Source organism: Phaseolus vulgaris, chromosome 2, assembly GCF_000499845.2.
Source record: "Phaseolus vulgaris cultivar G19833 chromosome 2, P. vulgaris v2.0, whole genome shotgun sequence".
Lineage (NCBI taxonomy): Eukaryota > Viridiplantae > Streptophyta > Magnoliopsida > Fabales > Fabaceae > Phaseolus > Phaseolus vulgaris.
The window spans coordinates 44692566-44713202 of NC_023758.2; the positions used below are offsets into that span (position 1 = coordinate 44692566).

Here is a 20637-nt window from a genome sequence, read left to right on the forward strand (position 1 = left end):
TATAATCTAAAATAAATTTAAAAAAAATATATATATATATATTCCAGATTTTACAATTTGAAGTGTAAAATAAAATAGCATTTTCAGATTATAAAATAAATAATAATTTTTTAAGAATAAAATGATCTTTTAATTTGACATATGAAAAAACAGCCTATATATTCACATATGGTGAGCTGAAAGACATGTACGTTTATTACTTCCAACATATACAAGTGATTAATTTCACATTTTATTAGGACATCTCCAATATAACGATCCTACTCAGATCATATGTTTAATACCTTAGTTTTATAGAACTTTCTTATCAAAACAACAATGAGATAAAATATAAGATTTTGAATATTAAATAAAACTGATCTATAAAAATTCTATCTTAAATCATCTTTTTTACCATAATTTTTTTTATTAATGTGGATCTTATAAAATTTCTACATTAAAATAAAAATTGCAAGGTTTTAAAAATAGATTAAGATTTTATATAATGATTCTTACATGGCAGAGAATATTACACCATATACATCTTATGATTAAAGGTAACAAATTAAGTCTAATTTGATATCTTTTTCCCAGTATTTCATAAATATAATTGGTAGATTTTTCAGTTAAACTTATAAAAACTGAATAAATTTGATTACCTATAGGCCCAAAAACGGTACTACTATTTCTTATTCAATTTTATTTTCTTGTGGGTGAATTTTTTATAAATTTAGAAAATAAAGGATAGTTTTGACTCGGACCAATTGACTAAATTAGGTTAACAAATTTGTGATCTCATGAAAATTTAACTTGATTTTTTTTGGTGACACATTTGTGGTACACTTCATTTCTTTTATAAATAAATATATATATATATATATACATATATATATATATACACAGTATAATTATGACCATAATAAATTACTTTAAATTCATATTAATGTGGTAAAAATAGCTTTTGGTTTTCATTTTTTTCTATAAAAACATTGCCACGAATAAAAGATAATTACAATTATAATGCTTTTTTTTTGCATGCGACTTTTTTATTCTTCAGTTGTATTACACTAAGTTTCAGTTGGAACACGTATAAGTTGAAATCTGTCTTATGATGATAGAAGACTTCTTTTGGAAGAGCTTATGATAATGGTTTATTGTGTCTTCAAATTATTTTTACAAGTCTTCCAACAAACTTGTAAATGTAACTTGCAACCTGTATTAAAAAAACTCATTTTCTCTTCCATTACTCAGATAAATACTTCTCAAGCACTTGTATGATAAATACTTCTCAAGTAAGTTGTTTATCCAAAACACACTACATAACTCTCCCAGGGTATGAAATGAATGTCCCCTCATTGTCTTAAGAGTAAAATTTAAGTGGAACTACTGCATAGAAATCACTGACACAGGAATACATTCAAACATTCAGGCAGAAAAAATGCAACGGGCATGACTACACAAGCCTTTCCCAGAACTACAAGGAATTCTGCTAAGGTATCAGCAGTGCAGGTATACACAAATAATGGCAAATGTACAAAGGAAAAGAATCAGTTACTAATATATACACACGTCCATATCATTGAACTTTACCTGAGGAGATCATCTTCTACAATCCCTCATTTGATAATTTCAAAAACTTCCCACCTCTTCATCAGGTATCACGGTTAAAAGAGAGTATTTTACTTTAAGTGATATCTTACCCTTATCCACAAAAAGCCTTGCCCCAGACACAACCCAGTAGCCAGGATAGTCTTGTGGCCCTCTTATCATTTCAGTTGTGTCAACAAACCTTAGAAGTTTGGGTGACTGAGTAGGCACAGGAGGCCCCCCAGGGTATAAAGCAGAGTTGATGTTTACATCGGATGGTCGTGGTGGCGGCTGTTTTTGTGGACCTGAGAAGTGAGTGCTGATCATTGAGATTATTCCAGATTTCTGGTTCAAGCCAGGAGAGCCATCCCACTGAGGATCTTTCAACTTGGTTGCACGGACAACTTTACAGAAATGAAGTCTTAGAAATAGAACTTTCTTAAGGCCAGTATCTCCAACTTCGAAGTGAGCACCAGTCACAACAGCATGATCATCATCTGATTGAACAGGAGCTGTGCAAACATGAGAGAAACTCTTCCACTGGACCTTCTCATAGTACTTGCGTTCTGAAGAGTCATTGGATGCATTCCCATTAGGCTCATCCTGGAGTTGGAAGGTTTTGGGCAGAGAGGAGAGGTGCTGCAAATGGATTGCCAAGCAGTTACTTCTCTTTCCTTCCAAATACAATCGAAGGCCTGTCACAGGCTTCTTTCCCACATCAACCTGTATGTAGGCAGTTCAAGTCTGAAACATTAGGTACAAGATATCTAAATAGTGAATGTATTAGCAAACTACTTTTGATGACTAAATAAAGAAACAGAAGGCTCTTCATCAGTACAACTGTGTTGAGAAAATATCGGGTACAAAAGTAAATCTGACAAGATGCAGCCCCAGAAACATAAAATCTAGTCATTAAAACTTTTATATGAAATATGAAGTTTGTTCACCTATTCATACATTGACATGGAAATATTTGATAATAGTTAAGGAGATAATATCAGCAAAAGGGAAAAACAAAATCATGATAGTTATATTTCTAATTTTCACTTTTGGCTAAAATATCCAATTAAATAAACGAGATGGTGATTTTTATTCAATAGTTAATTCCTAATCTCTTATGTAGACAATCATGAAAAATGGAAATAGGCAAATTATGACCTAATGTAATAATAGTTCAAACCACAAAAGCAAAGGTACACACATCAGAGAATATATTTCCTCATCTGTTGAGAAGAACTGGACAAATTTACCTAAAAAAATCAGCAAAGCAACCATACATAAGCACAAATGGCATACTACAAAGCACACACTGTAACCCCCAACTAAAGGTTATATTCCTTTACTTTCAAATATCTCTATTGGTGGAATAGACCAAAATGAAAAAGCGGAAAAAAAATATTTTATTACAGTAATTCTGCAAAATTGCAATGTCTTCTTGATGATACAAAAACTGACCAAATGCTCCTATTTATACTGACACTCTACGTTCAGTAGAAGAGCAACTAGTACAAACCTAGAACGGCAACACTTCTAAGACAACAAGAATCCTAATATCCTCAGTCTCTCAATTTAAAATTAAAGAAAACAGAAATAGACCATATTTTCCTTGTTATGACGGTTATATAAATGAGGAGGGAGAACCGACATATATTAAAATATCCATTCACACGTATTGAAGTAAATTAAAGAAATCATAGAGCCAAAGATAACAACAAACCAACTGATACAAAAAGTTCAACATAAATCTGGTAGCATTACCGGTGTTGTGTTAACATAGAGCTTAGGACCCAGGAAACTGAACTGTAAAGATGCAGTGTTTTGAGGCTTCCTTTCAGGACCAAGGGCAAGCTCACCAAATACAGGGGCCCATTGTCTTGGAAGCTGGAACTCCAAAAATTGATGCAGTTCTTCAATTGGTGGTTTATCTGCAGTCAAGATACAGAGGATGATGATTACATTTTACTAAAAGACACGCTTTTTAACCTCCAATTCAGAAACAGTAGTGGTCCATGGCTGCTCAGTATCAGCACAATGCTATCACGCACCATTGATAATTATGCCAAAAACAAATTACGGGTTTTTCTAACTAATAATAATACCATCACATCTAAGTAAAATTTAAAATGTAAATATAAAATGGCTAAAGGAGTCACACTTAGTTGCTTACATCTTAAATAGAGGTTCATAGCATGAGTTAAATATCCACTTCCATTTATTCCACCAAGTAGAGATGTAATTGGTACAAATGACATTGATATCACATCAGGTTGAGACAGAACAGTTTGGCACCACTCACTATGGGACAAAGATTTTTTCCCATTTCCACCTTTCCTCTTGCATATGAATTTGATATCCTGCACCTATATTGTTCAATGAAAAGAAAGAAAGAAGTAAAGAATACTTATTTTGTGACCTTTGTATTATTTATTTATTTTTACTTATGGACTGAGAGAACATTGCTACTGAAAAAGACATCAATTTGATGACTTCCTTGGCTGGAACAATGCACTGAGGCAAAACAAATAATATTGATCCCACATACCAAATTCAGATGCTAAAATGTGGGTTTTGATATGCAACATGAAAATACTGGGTTAAACATACAGTTTCAAAGATTAAATATCTAAAACATAATGACGCAAATTGACAAAAAAGTAAAATAAGTATGGATTAATAAAGTTCTAAAACAACAAATCGAGCAGGAAAAGTCTCTTTAGCAAAAATATTAAAATTTGCACCAGAAAACACAGGAAATTTAAAAAAAAAAATAAAGCTGAACAAACAAGTCCATCAGCTATATGTTAAAAATTTAAGTTTTAAAAATTTGGTAAAGGAATCAGGTAGTAGTTCTGTAAACCCAAACCAATACGAGAAATCTTAAGGATCCTGAACCTAGCGTAAATTCAATTTAATAAAATGTATTTACCTCTGATTCATAGTAGGAACCAGCTTGAATGTCCAGGAAACCTCGAGCATTGTTGTCCTGCATAGGGCAATGTAATATTTTCTTTAGAAAAAAGAATAAATGTTAATAAGTGGACTGACTTTACCACAAATAAATTGTATCTAACCCTATACCCCACAGGATGGTCCTTTGTTTTTCTTTACTTTTATTTTATCTGTTTTTCTTATTTCACTCATGATTATTCAGTCTTAATATATTCTGTTTTTCTTTACTTTCATTGTTGCTCCTGATTTTAAAAAAATTCATTGGAAGACACAAAACGAAACTTTTTAAATTCCTTTCTAAACTACCAGTTACAATGTAAAGCGGTTGATTACACGATTCCTTTAACTTATGAGTTGCATAATACAGAATGTCAAAAGTGACTTATTACCAAAATATTCTACTGTTTTACTGGAAATATATATTTCCATCAGTAAAGCCCTTGGATATCCTTTTTATTAAAGACGAGGATAATCAGGTTATCTGATATTAGACATCCTACAATCTAAAGATCAATATCAGACTTTTAAATATCACCTGAATATAAACCTTATAATTTAATTTTTTTAAAGCATCTACACATTCAATGAAACTGGCCAATATTTACAAAATCACACCAACAAAAGTTTTTTTTCCCAGTAGGTTAAGTCTTAGCTTTTTAGTTGCCTGAATCCTCTTAGAAAGTGGACTTTAAATCCATCTCCAACAAATCCAACATTGTGATTGTATTCCATCTAAGACTGAGTTTTTGGAAAGCCACATGAGCACAAGTGTTTTTTATGGTCTCTCGTAGAGTTATTTTAGTCTTCCACTATCTCTATTTATAGGTCCATCATCTCCATGTGATCAATTCTTCTTACAGGACCTTCTGTTGTTCTTCTCACATTACCAAACTGTTCTTGGAGAAACCATATCATCTTTCCCCAACAGGTGTTTCCTACTTTCTCTCTAATATACACATTCCTAATTATATGATTATATCTTTCATTGTATGTTACTCATCCACTACAACATTATCAACTTCGCAATTGGCACTTTACCATCTAAAACTAATGGAATGCATTCTTATTCCAACTGACACTTGTACACAATGAACACAAATCAGAGAGCTACATTACGACATCCAAATTTAGAACCATAATGCCTAAAGCATTTGGTATTCATGGGTGGTATTAAGGTCTACGGAGTTGCATTACCCTAGGAAATATTCCTTACTATGTGTATGTATAACATACAGAACCTATGTACTAAATTCTGTTGAATAATAAAGCATTCTCATTAGAGTCATCAGTGGCGAGCAGAAGAATCTGTTGGAAAGCCAAAGCTCCACTATATAAGCATTCTCATTAGAGCCCATGTCGAGCCAAGTCGTCCTGGACCCATGTCCAGCAGAGTCGGTCCGGGCCCATGTCGAGACGAGTAAGTCCAGACCCATCTGGAGTCGAGTAAACCCGAGCCATGTCCATTTGAGTCGCCTCAGGCCGATGTCAAGTCAAGTGGGTGCTGGCCGATTTCGGGCCCAGTCAGTGTGGGTCGACATCGGCTCGAGCCAATGTGGAGTTAAGTCGGTCTAGGCCCATGTCGGACCGAGTCTGTTCGGTCTGATATCGAGCCGAGCGTTCCCGAGCCGATGTGGAGTTGAGTCGGTCTAGGCCCATGTCGAACCGAGTCTGTTCGGTCCGATAACGAGCTGATGTCGAGCCAAGTGGGCCAAAACGATATTGTACCGAGAGGGCTCGGGCCTATGTCGAACTGAGTCGGTCAGGCTCGATATCGAGCCGAGTCGGCCCAGGCCAACGTTGAGCGAAGTCGGCTCGAGCCGATGTCGAGTCGAGTCGAGCCGGTCCAGGCCCATGTCGACCTGAGTCTTTCGGGTCTGATACTGAGTCCAGTGGGCCCGAGCCAATATCAAAAGATGATCGGGTCAAGGCTGATGTCGATGTCGAGCGGGCCCAGATTGATGTCGAGCCAAGCGAGACCGGGCCGATGTCGAGTTTAATCCATTCGGTCCCACATCTAGCCAAGTTGGCGCAGGTCGATGTCGACCCATGTCGAGCCAAATTTGTCTAGGCCAATATCGAGCAGAATCGGCCTGAGCCCATGTCCAGCCGAATTTGTCCGGGCCCATGTCGAACCGAGTCGATTCGGGCCAATGTCAAGCTGAGTTGGTGTCGAGCCGAGTCAGTCCAGACCGATGTCGAGCCGATTCGGCCCGGGCCCATCTCATGCCAAATAAGTCTGAGCCGATGTCAACCAAAGTCGATCCTGGTCAATGTCGAGACGAGTCGGTTTAGGTCGTTGTTGGGTCGAGTCGGCCTGGGTAGATGTCGAGCTGAGGCGGTCAGGGCCAATGTCGAGCGGAGTCAACCTTGGTCGATGTTTAGCAGAGTCGGCTTGGGCCGATGTCGAGCGGAGTCGGCCCGAGCCCGTGTCGAGCAAATTCGGTCCTAGACGATGTCGAACCGAGTCGGTTTGGGCAGATGTCGAGCCAAGTTGGTCAGGGCCGATGTCGAGCGGAGTCAGCAGGGCCCATGTTGAGTCGAGTCGGCCTGGGACCATGTCGAACAAATCGGTCCGATTTCGGGCTGAGTTGGTCTGCGTCCAGGTTGAGTCGGCTTAGGCCCAGTTCGAGCCAAATTAGTTTGTATCCATATCAAAATGGATCTAATGTAATTGACAAAGTGAATTTAATCTAATTAACAAAGTGGATATAATCTAGATTTAATCCACTTTAAATGGATTTAAAAAAAATCCAAATAAATTCGATCTACTTAAAATAGATATGGATTTTAAATCAATTCATTTGTTTGGATTTGGATTGGATCTAGATTGGATTTTGAAAAATTTTGAAAAATCCAATCCATGACCACCCCTACTAATATAAAGCATGGCAGTGTGGCCTGTGGCTCAGTTGCCACCATACTAGGCCTCCCTTCACAAATTGCCTATGGTGGTAGGCCAAAAAATCTGCCACACCATCCACCACAACAACCATCGTGCTCTATTTAACATCATTGATTCTCATTCTCTCTAAAAGATTCTGTTCTAGCTTCCTCTATATCTTCCCCTCTAAATTCAACATCTGTGAAAATGTTACCATCCACCATTCAACTAGAGATATGATCAATGCAATCCTTAATCTTGGGTAAACCTCACCTTACAAAATTTATTCTGTGACATTAAGTTAGACTCTTAGCCCAAATTCTAAACGGTATCAAAATCTACACTATATCCCTTATTGGTCACCCGTACATCCCATGCATTAGATATCTATTCATATGCATGAGGGGATGTTGCTGTTAGGTTATCTGCATTTGTCCACCCTCCAAATGTCTAATGCTGGGGGAGGGGGGGCATTGATATCCCGTGTTCCCTACAAATATGGCCAATGTAATTTTTTAAACCTTGGACAGTTCTCATCTCACCATCACATGCGTGTAATTTACCCATGTACAAACATACTGTATACCAATTTCCTGCTATGTTAGCACCTAACTACTGCTAGAGTAATGGTTGGTATCTAGTCATGCCTTATGTTGTTTTTTAATTGTATTTAGTAGACCCGGTTGGAAATCTCACATCAACTAGAGATATGGTCAAACTATAGTATATAATTTGGTACAAATCTCATCTTGTAAGTCGGTCTTGTGAGGCTAACTTAGACTTAAAGTTTATTTTCTAAGATGGTATCAAGGTCTATTCTCTATCAAGGTTTGTGAGGCCTATCATGTTACCCGCTATCGGGTTTTATTACCACCATCCACAAATGAGATGGGTTGGAAATCTCATACTGACTAAATATATAGTCAAACTCAAATCTTATAATCTCCATTTTTTCATCTCCATCCAAGGCAGTGTTAGTACAAATCTTGCTGGACTTACATTTCATAAATTCCAGTTTACTTCCACTAGAGAAAATAGAATTTGATTAAAGTTTCCCTTCACAGCTGTATATACCCCTGATTCCATCTTTCAACTCCCTCACCAGGTATAATACAAAAAAGAGCATACCCTCATTGTAAAATGGTGTAACCTTATAGAATTTACCAAAATTAATGAGAATAAAAATAAAATTGAACTAGAAAAACTTCAAACCTTTTCCTTTTCATTAACCTTCCCACCAACAAAGAATTCATCTGCCATGTCCTTCAACTTTTTCTGTACAACGGACGGTTGGACAGGAGATGAGTACTGCTGCTTTGCATAGATTATATCAGTTCCTCCTATTTTCACCCCAACTATAACATGAGTTCCATACTTCTCAATGAATCTGAAATGATAAGATGAAAGATGAGTTGCAACTCCAACATTGCAAGTGGATTTGTTAATTGAAATGAATGGAAAATTAGTTAAATATGTGTACACTAAACTTGTCAGAGTTCCGACAGACATAAGTTGGTATGTTTGTATTAGCATAGACTTTTGAACAAGGTTGTCAAACTCTATAGTTAACTCTTAATCTCTTACAAGTTTACAGTCCTAGATAACGAAAATAAGTTAACTTGCTATCAAACTCTTTTCTGAGTAAACTCTTTAAACTCATGAATTCATATAAAATCTCGAGCAAGAACCCAGTTAACAAGTTTGAAATCAAATATAATTTTTTCCTGCCTTTACCCAACAATGACTGTTTTTTATTATACTAAAAAAATTGAAGAAATTACATCCGTTTTGAATTGTTTTCACATTAAGAACTTGATTTTTTGAATTTATATATGATTTAGTCATTTGTGTAGTTTAATCTTATTTAGTTCTAATGTATTATCACACTTTATTATTGTGAGCTGCTACTTTTCTTTATTTGATACGGAAATATTGAATTATTGTTGTAGTAAGAGTATTATGTTATGTATATATGTCACTAAAAGCTTTTTTAATATTTTTTATATTAAGTAAACTCTTGTGAATCTCCCAGTTGAATCTACAAGTTGAGTTTAACAAAGCTCCATGAGTTCATGTAAACTCTGGAGTCTGACAACCTATGAGATTTTGTTCTAGCTATAGTTAGCTTTCTCTGGACACCTGTAGAACACATCAACTAAGCATAATTCGATATTTTGCTGAATCAAGGAAGTACCTTGTCAAGGCAGCCGGATCCCAGGATGAAGGAACAGCTTGTTTGACATGATCTTTAAGAACTAGCTGGGTTCTCTCAAATGCAATGTTGTAGAGTACGATGGATACACCATCAAAAGAAAGAGTCTTGGTATCGGCAGCATCCTTTTGCCAAACTGATGTAAACCCAAACGCAACGTTGAAATGGCCCGTTGGAATCTTACCAGACAGTGACAACTCCTGGTTGAACTGTTCTGACATCTAAAACAAAGTACATATTCCTTGTTAGACTAAAAAGAAAACCTCCACTTGTCAACAACAACATAGTATCCATCAACTTATTATTTCTCTAAAACAAACTTGTTCTTATCACACATCAACTTTCTCTCCGTCTCATATCTAATCTAACTACCTTTCTTCTTGTCTATCTAGCCAATTTTCATCACATAACTTATCACATCCACCACTTCCTCTTTCTTTTATTTTACTTTTCTTTTTATCTCTCGTTTATACCCCAGAAAAAAATGTGCATTCCAGCATGGACACAAACAACCTTGTGCCCATTAGGCAAATTTTCACAAACAACTCCCCAGCTATAAAACATGCCATGATGGCAAATCTGTGATTGAAGTTAATTTGAAGACACATCGTTCCATTATTTCTAATTAATTTAAAAAATAAACAAGTCCTTCCTCTCCTCCACCACATTAATAAACTTCAAACTTGTTTACCAAAAAGAAACCTTTAACTTAAACCAAGCAATCATTTTTCTACACAGTCAACTTCAAGCTTGGTTAGCAGAAACAAACCTTTGACTTAAAACCCGTGATAAAAGTTAGAAATAACTTTTCTTTCACAAAGAATATTTATGTACTATATAAAAACACAATCTTTACTATTTTTAAGTAACTTAAAACTATGTACTAACATTTTCACAGCTTGTGGGGTTAGGAAAATGGATATTGTAGTACCTGCTGAAAAGAGAGGACATCGGAGCACAATCTCATGCGGTCGCCTTTATCGCACTTGATGGATTTGGGGACATTGGGGATAGAAATCCGAGGAGGTAGTTCCACAGTTCGGAGGTTGCCATCGTCGATAGCGATCAATCTTGAGTCATTCTTGCAGAATTTGAGCCTGAGATCGTTGGTGAGATCGTATCCCAACCCAATGACCCTTATGGCGTCTCCCGCCGCCACCCCCTTCTTTTTCCCCGACAGCATCTCTTCACGCGCTCATCACCCAAATCGAAGTGAATGAAATTGAAAGGATGTGGCTTTGGTTCTCTCTGTGGGAATGGAATTTGTGCAGAAAAGAGAGAGGGAAAAGCAATGGATGGAGTTCACGAGAATTGGAATTGCGAAGAAAGAGAGAGAGAGAGATTTGAAGGTGGCTGTTTGATAATGTCTATAGTCAAAGGAGACATAGTATTATTATACTTCCTTGCCTTCTCTTTGTGTTACTATGTTATGTCTTTTCCTCAATATCTTAATGTTCCATGACTGGTCAAACTAGTCACCCTTCTTTAACTTTCTTTAACCCCTTTTTACTATTTCATTGGATTTACCCTAATTTAATTATATATTGTATTATAATATCACATTACACATTATTATTATTATTATTATTATTCTTTCTTTTACCTTGTTACTTTACTCATTCAAACCAAACTTGAAAATTATACTTGAATATTTCCATTCTAATCCAATTTGGAATTATAAAACTAAAAGTATAAGCATATAATTTTCTATAGAGTTTAATGTCAACTTTGCAACTAATTTTCTTTCATTGGTGGGTTTTGTGCATAGGAAGGCTTAGAATTCACACCCTAGAATATATATACATGTGGAGTTTCCCTTTCTGACTCCTTTTCATACAAATCACATGGAAATTATGAAATGTTTTTTTTTAATTTCTAGTTTGAAACTTGAATGATTTTTATGTGCATCTTTGATTGAAAAGTGTAATATTCAATGACATTGTCGTTCTTACTTGACGGTGTTAGTTGTGCAGCAAGTGTCCCAGAATTTCCCTAAAATTATTCCCACACGTATATTAAAAATGTTGATGCTATGTTAAAAATAAAACAACTATTTCAGATTAAATAAAATTAAAATATTGAGGCTCCTACTCTTTTCTATGAGCAATTTTTTAATTGAAAATAAGTTTACTTAAAACTCTATCAAATATTGAATGTGGTCATTTTTCGTCAGTAAGAATTTGAACCTTGATTTATTAAACTAAAAAGGCCAACCAATTCATTTGACCAGATTTGTGTATGTACAAATAAGTATTATTTGAGAAAATAGGCAGTAAAAAAGTAGTAGTAATATAAAAATATTTTTATTGGAAAATAAAATAATATTAGAAAGCATTTTAATGATGATGTGAATAAATGTATCCCACAGTGTGGCTGGCAATGAAAGGGATATATTCTAGAAAAGTCAAAGTTCGAATACGGCTGCTATGCCTCATCTCATCAATCAACACATGCATTACTAAATATAATAAAAAAAATCATGCATGATGGAGTAAATATTACTTAATATTTTTATGGTTATTAATAAGAACATACAAATAGAAAACAAATCTTAATCTTTAATTTATATAAAACATTAGTTTGCTTTTATGTAAGAGTTTATAATTGGAAACTAAATTTAATTCCAATAAACAAATATATTTGTTAGAATTTGGATTGAGTAGTATTTTGTGTTCTATTGTTTGCTTTCAATAGATTCAATCATAGTATTCGATTTCAGTTAAGAATGAGGTTATATGTAAAGATAATTTGATGTTCAAGTGAGAATTCAATATATATAGTCAAGTGCGATAAATGTTAATAAATACATACTTTGACATGATGTTGATCATATAAGAATAAGTTGGACTTTCGCGCTTATGGATCTTAGATTAACACAATTTTCCTGGTTAATTTTTATATTAGTCTGACTTTATGTATAATTTCTTATAATCTTCCTCTTAATTTGCCTTTAAGTGTTGAAATGTATTTATTTGAGTATTTAATTACTTACATAAAGAGGTCTCAAGTATAATATAATATTATTTTAATATTTTGAATGATAATAGGATAGTTTTATTATGATTTTATCATAATGAATATTTTGGATGATATATTAGATACAATATTTAATATATATTCAACATAAAACAATATAGACCAATCTTACATAACTAAGAAACATTTGTTTTTATAAATAATTATATATATATATATATATTTTGACATCTACACACAAAAAATTCTTTTATTAAGTGCTGAAGAGTAGTTGAACATATACTATGAGTATTACCAAAAGTTAGAAGACAGAAATTGGAAGGGTCATCGAAACTCTAAAAATTCCAAAGAAGCCAACATTGTGTTGATGTTGTTGCTAATTTGTGCAAATATTCTTTTTACAAATTAAAGAGTGCATTATGCATGAAAATGAGAAAGAAAATGTTGCATACATTTCAGCTTTATATAGAGTATTGAGTGTTTAAATTACTTCATATGTTCTATGTGGATGTTGATGGATAACAATTGAAACTCGTAGCTTTATCAAGATTTATACAAAACGAATATCGAAGTTATTTTTATGTTACTTTTATTGTGTGAAATGAAATGTTAAAAATTTTAATTGTTATCATTATTATATTTCAATGTCTAAATCAAAGTTTGAACTTCTTATATATTCTTTGAATTTTTTCTAAAAGAATTTAAAATATATTTAGAAATATTTATTATGAAAATTAAAGTTTGAAACATTAGTGTGAATGCATGGTTACGGTGGGTGGTTGAGTCCACTTCAACCTATGGATTTGGTTGGTGTGAATACAAATTGTATCATAGAAGAAGTCTACAATGCAAGTAGTGATTTGATGTTAACGCGATTCCAATGCAAATATTATAAGTTTTTCAATACATTTAAAATTGTATTTTCGAAAAAGTATAAATATTTTAAGACATTATTTTTGTTATTGGATTTACAATAAGGAGATGGGTAAACAAAATTTGGATGGGAAGAAACAATAAAAACTTAACTGTGTGTTTTGGTAAAAAGTTTAAGAAGGTAATTATTTTTTAAGATTGAAATGATCAATGATAAAATATATTTTATAGGTAAAAAATTTGGAAAAACAATTAAAACTTTAAATTTTTATAAGAGTGATTAAATTATTTAAAATTAGACAATTTTAAATTTTATCTAGAGAGAAGAATTTTTATGTTTTTAATATTTTTTTTGTTAAATTATAGTAATCACATTGTCAGTCAACGTTAATAAAACTTAAGTATATAAAATATTTAAAATTCAAATGAAGAAAATATATCACTTACAGTATTTAAATTTATTTATAATTATTTATTTAAAAATTAAATAAGTCTAAGTACAATACTAATTTCGGTACGAGTAAATCTAAGTACAATACTAATTTGGGTATTTTTATATGCTCGTTTATCGTTCTTAGGCTAAATGAGAAAAAATATACATGTAAAGTTACTCAGGAGTTTAAAACGTATTAATGAATTATAAATGTTGTTCAATTTAACTTTATTTGGTTTTAACTTCTAAAAAGTTATTAAAAAATAATTTTAAAAAATAGAAATAATATTACTATATTAATTAAATTATATATTATTCCAATATTAAATAATTTATTGATATTTAAATGATAAATAAGTTAAAAATTAATATTTAATTAACTAAAAAAAAATTAGTTTCTAAGTAATATTTAATTTAGTAAATATTTTGTGGACGGATCTTTATAGTCATGAGTCCTACTGCGGCATAATCCTCTTGTTAATTATTGATTAATAACTTATTTAGTGATGTAATCTGATTAAGGTTTTTGATGAAGTTGTTATGGCATTAGGAATTCAAAGATAACATTGCGTTTTGATCTGGACCATGAGATTGGGATACTAAAAAGAATTATGAATATTTGACTGAGTAAAATAATATAATACATTTTTAAAAACAATCGATGACCATAATTACTTTAATTATTTTTTGTGTGATTCTTTTGTGTTTCATTCCCTTTTCATAAGAATATTATAATTTGGTTAAATATTATTTAAAATAAAATTTTAATAATATTATTAAAATTTATTTTTCTTAATAAATTTGCATTTTATCAACTTCTTTAACTATAAAATATTTAAATTTAAATTAGAAATAGACAATGCAATAATTGAAAGAAAATTGGAAACTGATAATAACAAGACAGAAAAAAAGTTTTATAATATATAAACGAATAGATAAAACACTAACTAAAGTAACATAATAAAATAATTTCTTAAAAATCAAAATCCACTAAAATAAATTTGAATACCATCTTATATCATCTACCAAAATGACTTATATAAAGTTTAAAAAATTATGAGAGTTATATTAGAGTAGATTTTGAGAAAAATTTATTAAAGTTTGTAAATGATGAGATGATTGTGAGAAAATTTTGAATTTAAAAAAAAAATGTAAAATATAAGTTTATAAATTTATTTTTATATATTAAATTTTTTTAATAATAAAATAAGTTAATTTTATAAAAATAAACAATTTTCACTGAATTTAAAAATTATAATTAGAATATAAATATGTATTAAATATAAATAGATATAATAAAAATATTAAAAACTAATACAATAATAAAAATATTAAAAACCCAATAATAATGATTAAAAAATAATACAATAATAAAAATATAACGTAATTAAAAAAGAAAAATGAATTTTACAAAAATTATAATCAAATAAATTATAACTCATAAGCATAATAATTATATAAAAAATATATCACGTAACAAATTAAATAAAAAAAACTTTAAGTAATTTATTAAAATATTAAATATATATAATAAAATTAAAAAATAAATCATATCTTATCTAAATAAATAAAAAATTATTTTTTAATATTAAAAATGTTACAATAATAAAAAATAATAATAAAGTAATAATAAAATAAATAAAGATAAATTCAAAAAATAATGTTGTGATTTTCCTTTTACTCAGAAATTTTGAGGGAAAAAAAGATATTCATATCTTAAATTCAAATAACTGATAATCTCTCGTTTTGTCTGGAGAAATAATAATTAAGTGAGAATTATAATAACGATCCAGCAACCCGCTAGTTCTTTTTATGAAGCACAGAGAACGGAAAAACCTTTATGGGTTATATCGGAAGAGAAGGAAAGGGATTTTTTTTATCTAAGCAGAAGAAGTCCAAGCTCATGGAATTGTAGATCTTGTACCAGTTGAATAAAAAATGGGTGGAAATTTTACTTTTTACTCTTCAACAGTGTACACTGGGATAAGCAAATGTGGTTAAGGTAAAAGGTGAAGGTGTAGTGTACGTGGCCCTACTTCATTGGTACGTACTGTTTTCTGAAAGCCAAATCAATGGTCCCATTTCAGCCAAATTATATATGAAACTTCCTACCAAGTTACTGTCGTTTAAAACTGAGTCTTTGCTGTGTGTTGACTTGGCTTGATCTTAATCCAGTGTCTGATAGTTTCCTCTTATTCTTCAACTTTTGCCTTCTTTGCATGTTCTAACCTTCAAATTCAGCAATGACACCAAGAGTTTCCAGCTTGGAAGCAGCCCAGAAAGCCATAGACTCAATTGGGTTGGGTTTTGACATAACACAAGATATAGGTTTTGACAACTGTAAGAAGGGTTCAAGGTTGATATTTGTCAATGAGAAACAGTGCCGTCTTCTTGAGATTCCCGGAGGAGGGGTTTCAATTCCAAGTGTCCCTAACTCTATCAAATGTGTCACAGGGGAATCCATTAGAGTCTACTCAGAAGTTCTAACCTTGCAAGAGGCATGCTAATTATGAATATGTTATGCATACTCTAGTACACTTTTTCATAATATATTCTTTATTATTAGTTGAAATTTATTGGATATTACGAAAAATTGTTGGTCTTGCTTCTTGTTTAACCAATACTAGAGAATGCAATAGAAGGATATGTTAGAAAGAGAGTTCTTGGCTCTTCTCTTGTATACTTAGATTAGCCTTAAAGCTGATGTTAATTTTTGTGTGTGTTTCAGATGTTGGAGCACTTCAACCAGGAAATGTGCCTTGGTGGACAAACTGCATCGGGTCATTTCTGTGCTTCATTTGGGTTATCCAGTCGAGGTATAAAGGATTTGGCTTCTATCAAGTCTCTTGCTTATGATGGTTGGTTCATCAAACGCTACGCCATTGAATTAGAAAGGTATAATGGTGAACTCCTTGATCATGTCAAAGAAGCAGTGCCATCATCGTGGGACCCTGAGGCCTTGGCAAGGTAAGACTCTGAGACCTTGTAGCAGTATGATGTAACAAGTTACTACTCCATGTATGGAGATGTGTTTTGGCTCAGAAATTATGAGCTTCTCTTGCCGTGTTTACCATTTCAACAGACTTGTAGGATCATGTTAGGTATTCTTTAACTCCTAACGGTGGAGATTATTCATTGTGTTAAATAATAACAACTCATCCAATTAATACTAGTTCAACCCTTTTTTTTTTGTTAATTTCAATCTATTTAGAGACTACATCTAATGCTTTCCTTCACCATATGTAATGCATCAAGTAGGAAAACTATCTCTTTAATAATTTCAATCAGTATATTCCAAAAATCTCCTCATGCTCTGCTCTGTATTAATTATTCAATTATGATGCTCCTTTAAGGTATAAAGGGATGTCTTGAGTAAAAGAATTTACATCGTATAACTGTAAGTTCTCAATGATAAAATTGTTCTTCTGATTCATGCAAGGTTTATAGAACGTTTTGGAACTCATGTCATAGTTGGGGTGAGCATGGGAGGGAAGGATGTTTTATATCTTAGACAAGGGGATACATCATATCTTGGTCCTAATAGTATTCAGAAAGTTTTGAAGGATTCAGCTAACACGAAGTTCAAGGATTCTGCAGACAACCATGACCAGGCTTCTCAAGACTTCTGTAAAGAAAATGAGGTGTCATTGTACTTCTTTATTAACTTGGATGTGGTCGATATGCAATTTATGTTGGAAACAGAAAATAATTATTATAATAAAGTGACCAGATTGAAAGTTTATATATTAGTTTGATTCTTAGGCAAGTCCTCCCCCTTCAATTTCCCTTCAGAAAAAAAAAACTGACCATTCAAGTTAGAGCAATTTTTTTGTTGATCATTAACTTTTATGTACTTCTTTAGTTAATGTATTTTCTAGTTATAACCTTACTAATTCATGCACCAAGAATGCAGTTAGTGGTAAGTTAAAACTCATTATAGCTTTAGATGTTACAAGTGTAACCAAATTTTCTTACTTGCATATAGCATTATCCTTAATTACACATGGAATGGCTTGTTCAGCTTAAAGAAGTTCTTCTATGAGAATGATCATTCATTTTATGTATGTCTAGCTGCACAGAATGCTTTGACCTTCCTTTAGTACCATACTACCGTTAATTATCTCTTCTTACCTTAAAATGAAATAATTAATCTTGAAATTTTAAATTCTATTTAGAATTCTGCTGTGTCAATGTCCCTTTCGTGAAGAACTAGTGTAATGTAACTAATAATGTCACAGCATAAATATTCAAGTTCCAGTATAATGAAGAAATGCTTGCTCTGTTATGCTCTTTAATACATTTGTGGCTGAGTCCCTCTCATGCAATGCAACAGATGTTACAAACAAAGAGGGTTTTAAATTTCCTAACCGCATTCTCATTCATAAATTCTCTCAACTGGGTCTGCAGAATCTTTTTATGATACATAGTAGGAGGGGTGGAAGCAATCAAAAGATGTATCATAATGAATGGTTGGATACTATTGATTCAGAACCTGACGTAATATCATTGTTCCTTCTCCCTCTGACATCCCTTTTGAGAAGCATCCGTGGAAGTGGATTTGTGAGCCATGCCATAAATCTCTATCTCCGTTGTAAGCAATTATTTGATTTGTTTTGTTGCACAAATATTTCACAGTAGTAAGAATTTGCCTTTTCTTACTAAATTTCAGAAAATGAGTTTCATCAGTACATTGAGTTTTTCTATGATATTCTCTTTCTGAAACTGAATTAGCTGAACCTGCATATAAACTGTGATTGCTGAAACAGATAAACCTCCAATTGAAGACCTTCATCAGTTTTGTGAGTGTCAGCTACCAAGACAATGGGCACCTGTACTTAGTGAGATTCGCCTTGGTTCTCATTCCAAGCATCAAGTGAACACATGGATTAGATTCAGTATCTTGGGTCCCAAGCTTTACGTAAATACCATTCCAGTAAGTTTTCCATCTTTCAGTTTTTATGTGCATTTTATGTGTTGAAGGTTCCCATGCATCCGGTGTTTAATAAACAGTGAGCAGAAAAAGATGTACCTTATTCTCACTTGTCTTTCTTTCTGTTATAAACATAAAGAAGGCACGAGTAGTTTCTCGACATATTTGTTGAATATGCATGATGTGTTTTGCTTTCTAGACTCAAGAGTTAATGTGGAACAAATTGTTCATGATTTAATTATGTTAGTGCAGTGACCTTCTGTTGCTACTATGACTCTTGTGGTAGTAAACACCAAGTCTGCATTTTACATGCATATGAATATAGTAGAAGTACTAACATACTAGTAAACATTGACAGCTTAGGAGATCTACGGCTTGTATACAATATAAAATATTGAATTTGATAATCTTGGTTCCTTTTCCTTGATTGCAGGTAGATGTAGGGAATAGACCAGTAGTTGGGTTAAGATTACAATTGGAAGGGAGAAGAAGCAACCGGTTGGCCATTCACCTGCAGCATCTGGCTTCTCTACCCAAGTCCTTACCACTTTCTGACAACGCAAATACTTACTTATCTTGTGACTCATATAATTGCAACTTGCATAAGAAAGTTAAATGGAACTCCTTTTCATACGTTTGTACTGCTCCAGTTGAGTCAGATGATAGTGTTTCAATTGTGACAGGAGCTCAGTTACAAGTTGAAAAGAAGTGTCTCCTTCTGAGGCTGCGTTTCTCCAAAGTAATTGGTGCCATTCTGCAGAAGGAACCTGAATGGGATCAATCCTCCAGTATCGGCCAGTTTAGCTTAAAGTCTGGGGACATCTTAGCATTCATTTCCAAAGAGGGACAAAGGGGTCATCCGAAGCCAGGTGATAAAACCATTGGTTCCAACACATATTCTTCTGCACGCCCTGCACCAGTTCACACACCAAAGCTTCAAAGGTTTGTTGACACGACCGAAATGGTGAGAGGGCCAGAAGATACTCCCGGATATTGGGTTGTGTCTGGAGCAAGGCTTTCTGTTGAGCATGGCAAAATATATCTCCTTGTTAAGTATTCACTATTATCGTTTGTTATGCAAACTGAAACTGAAGCTTTTAGTGATATCACTCTACCTTCCTTTGAAGTTAAAGGTGTTTCAGTGGCTTAATAGTTAGCTGCTTTTGGTCATCCTCCTGCAACCATGCAACGTTTGACTTCAAAAAGCACTTTTATGAAGCTTCATATTCACTTTGCACAACAAAGGAAAATGGTGAATACTTAACAAAAAGATATATTTTGCCATGCCCAACAAAAATCCTAGCTCTGGAATGTAATGTGGTAAGTTCTTACATAATGTAGTAAGTTCTTACATAATGTAGTAAGTATACGTATCAAATGAGATGAGTGTTCGTATAAAAAGGTGAAAGAAATATATATCACATCATATATTGGTGTTTCACTTTAAAAAGTAGCATAATTTTATATTTTAATCATAATCTTTTATGATTTGATCTAGTGGCCATGAATCTGTTATTCACTCTTATTCTTTTATAGTAAAAATCCTCACTTGATAATTTAGTCCTTATAGTATAGATCATTATTAATTTTAGTACTTAATATTCATTTAAAATAGCTCTGGTAATTATTACCTAGTTACCTGATGGATGCCACTTTATATAACTTTTTAGTTTAATCATTATAATAGAAGGACACTACGAAAAATCATATTTCGCCGAAGCAAATTCTATAAAGGAACAATTTTATCTTCCAATATAAATCACACAAAAGTCGATTTATTTTAACCCTCAAATATACTCTAATTTTAAATTAATTTG

General features: G+C 32.7%; 2 protein-coding genes across 3 annotated transcripts; one reads left to right on the forward strand and one right to left on the reverse strand.

The window, feature by feature from the left end:
• Nucleotides 1–1346: 1346 nt before the first annotated feature.
• LOC137812530 (MACPF domain-containing protein At4g24290-like) lies at nt 1347–11029 on the reverse strand. Of its 2 annotated transcripts, XM_068614572.1 has the most exons (9): nt 10540–10973; nt 9591–9829; nt 8627–8783; nt 8471–8472; nt 7029–7128; nt 4147–4155; nt 3734–3926; nt 3325–3491; nt 1347–2289 (listed from the first exon to the last, which is right to left on the reverse strand). In XM_068614572.1, exons 1-9 carry the CDS (start codon nt 10789–10791, stop codon nt 1609–1611), a joined length of 1800 nt encoding a protein of 599 aa, XP_068470673.1. In that variant the 5' UTR covers nt 10792–10973; the 3' UTR covers nt 1347–1608. The 2 variants fall into 2 exon arrangements, with proteins under 2 accessions (XP_068470673.1, XP_068470672.1); XM_068614571.1 differs by lacking the exons at nt 4147–4155; nt 7029–7128; nt 8471–8472 and adding an exon at nt 4493–4549 and having other exon boundaries at nt 8609–8783; nt 10540–11029.
• A 4927-nt stretch (nt 11030–15956) lies between these two features.
• Nucleotides 15957–20376, forward strand: LOC137812531 (MACPF domain-containing protein At4g24290-like). The gene is made up of 6 exons (XM_068614573.1): nt 15957–16388; nt 16619–16857; nt 17330–17531; nt 18298–18481; nt 18657–18823; nt 19254–20376. The coding sequence occupies exons 1-6, from the start codon at nt 16134–16136 to the stop codon at nt 19968–19970; spliced, it is 1764 nt and encodes a 587-aa protein (XP_068470674.1). The 5' UTR covers nt 15957–16133; the 3' UTR covers nt 19971–20376.
• Nucleotides 20377–20637: the final 261 nt, after the last annotated feature.

What these genes read in the sequence shown, in the direction of transcription:
- LOC137812530 (XM_068614572.1), bottom strand. Translation starts at nt 10,791, where the DNA reads ATGCTGTCGGGGAAAAAGAAGGGGGTGGCGGCGGGAGACGCCATAAGG. An exon ending in GATCCGGCTGCCTTGACAAG is followed by an intron (nt 8,784 to 9,590) that starts GTACTTCCTTGA and finishes TTATCATTTCAG; the next exon opens with ATTCATTGAGAAGTATGGAA. An exon ending in TATGAACCTCTATTTAAGAT is followed by an intron (nt 3,492 to 3,733) that starts GTAAGCAACTAA and finishes TCTTGACTGCAG; the next exon opens with ATAAACCACCAATTGAAGAA.
- LOC137812531 (XM_068614573.1), top strand. Translation starts at nt 16,134, where the DNA reads ATGACACCAAGAGTTTCCAGCTTGGAAGCAGCCCAGAAAGCCATAGAC. An exon ending in GACCCTGAGGCCTTGGCAAG is followed by an intron (nt 16,858 to 17,329) that starts GTAAGACTCTGA and finishes GATTCATGCAAG; the next exon opens with GTTTATAGAACGTTTTGGAA. An exon ending in ACTTCTGTAAAGAAAATGAG is followed by an intron (nt 17,532 to 18,297) that starts GTGTCATTGTAC and finishes CTGGGTCTGCAG; the next exon opens with AATCTTTTTATGATACATAG.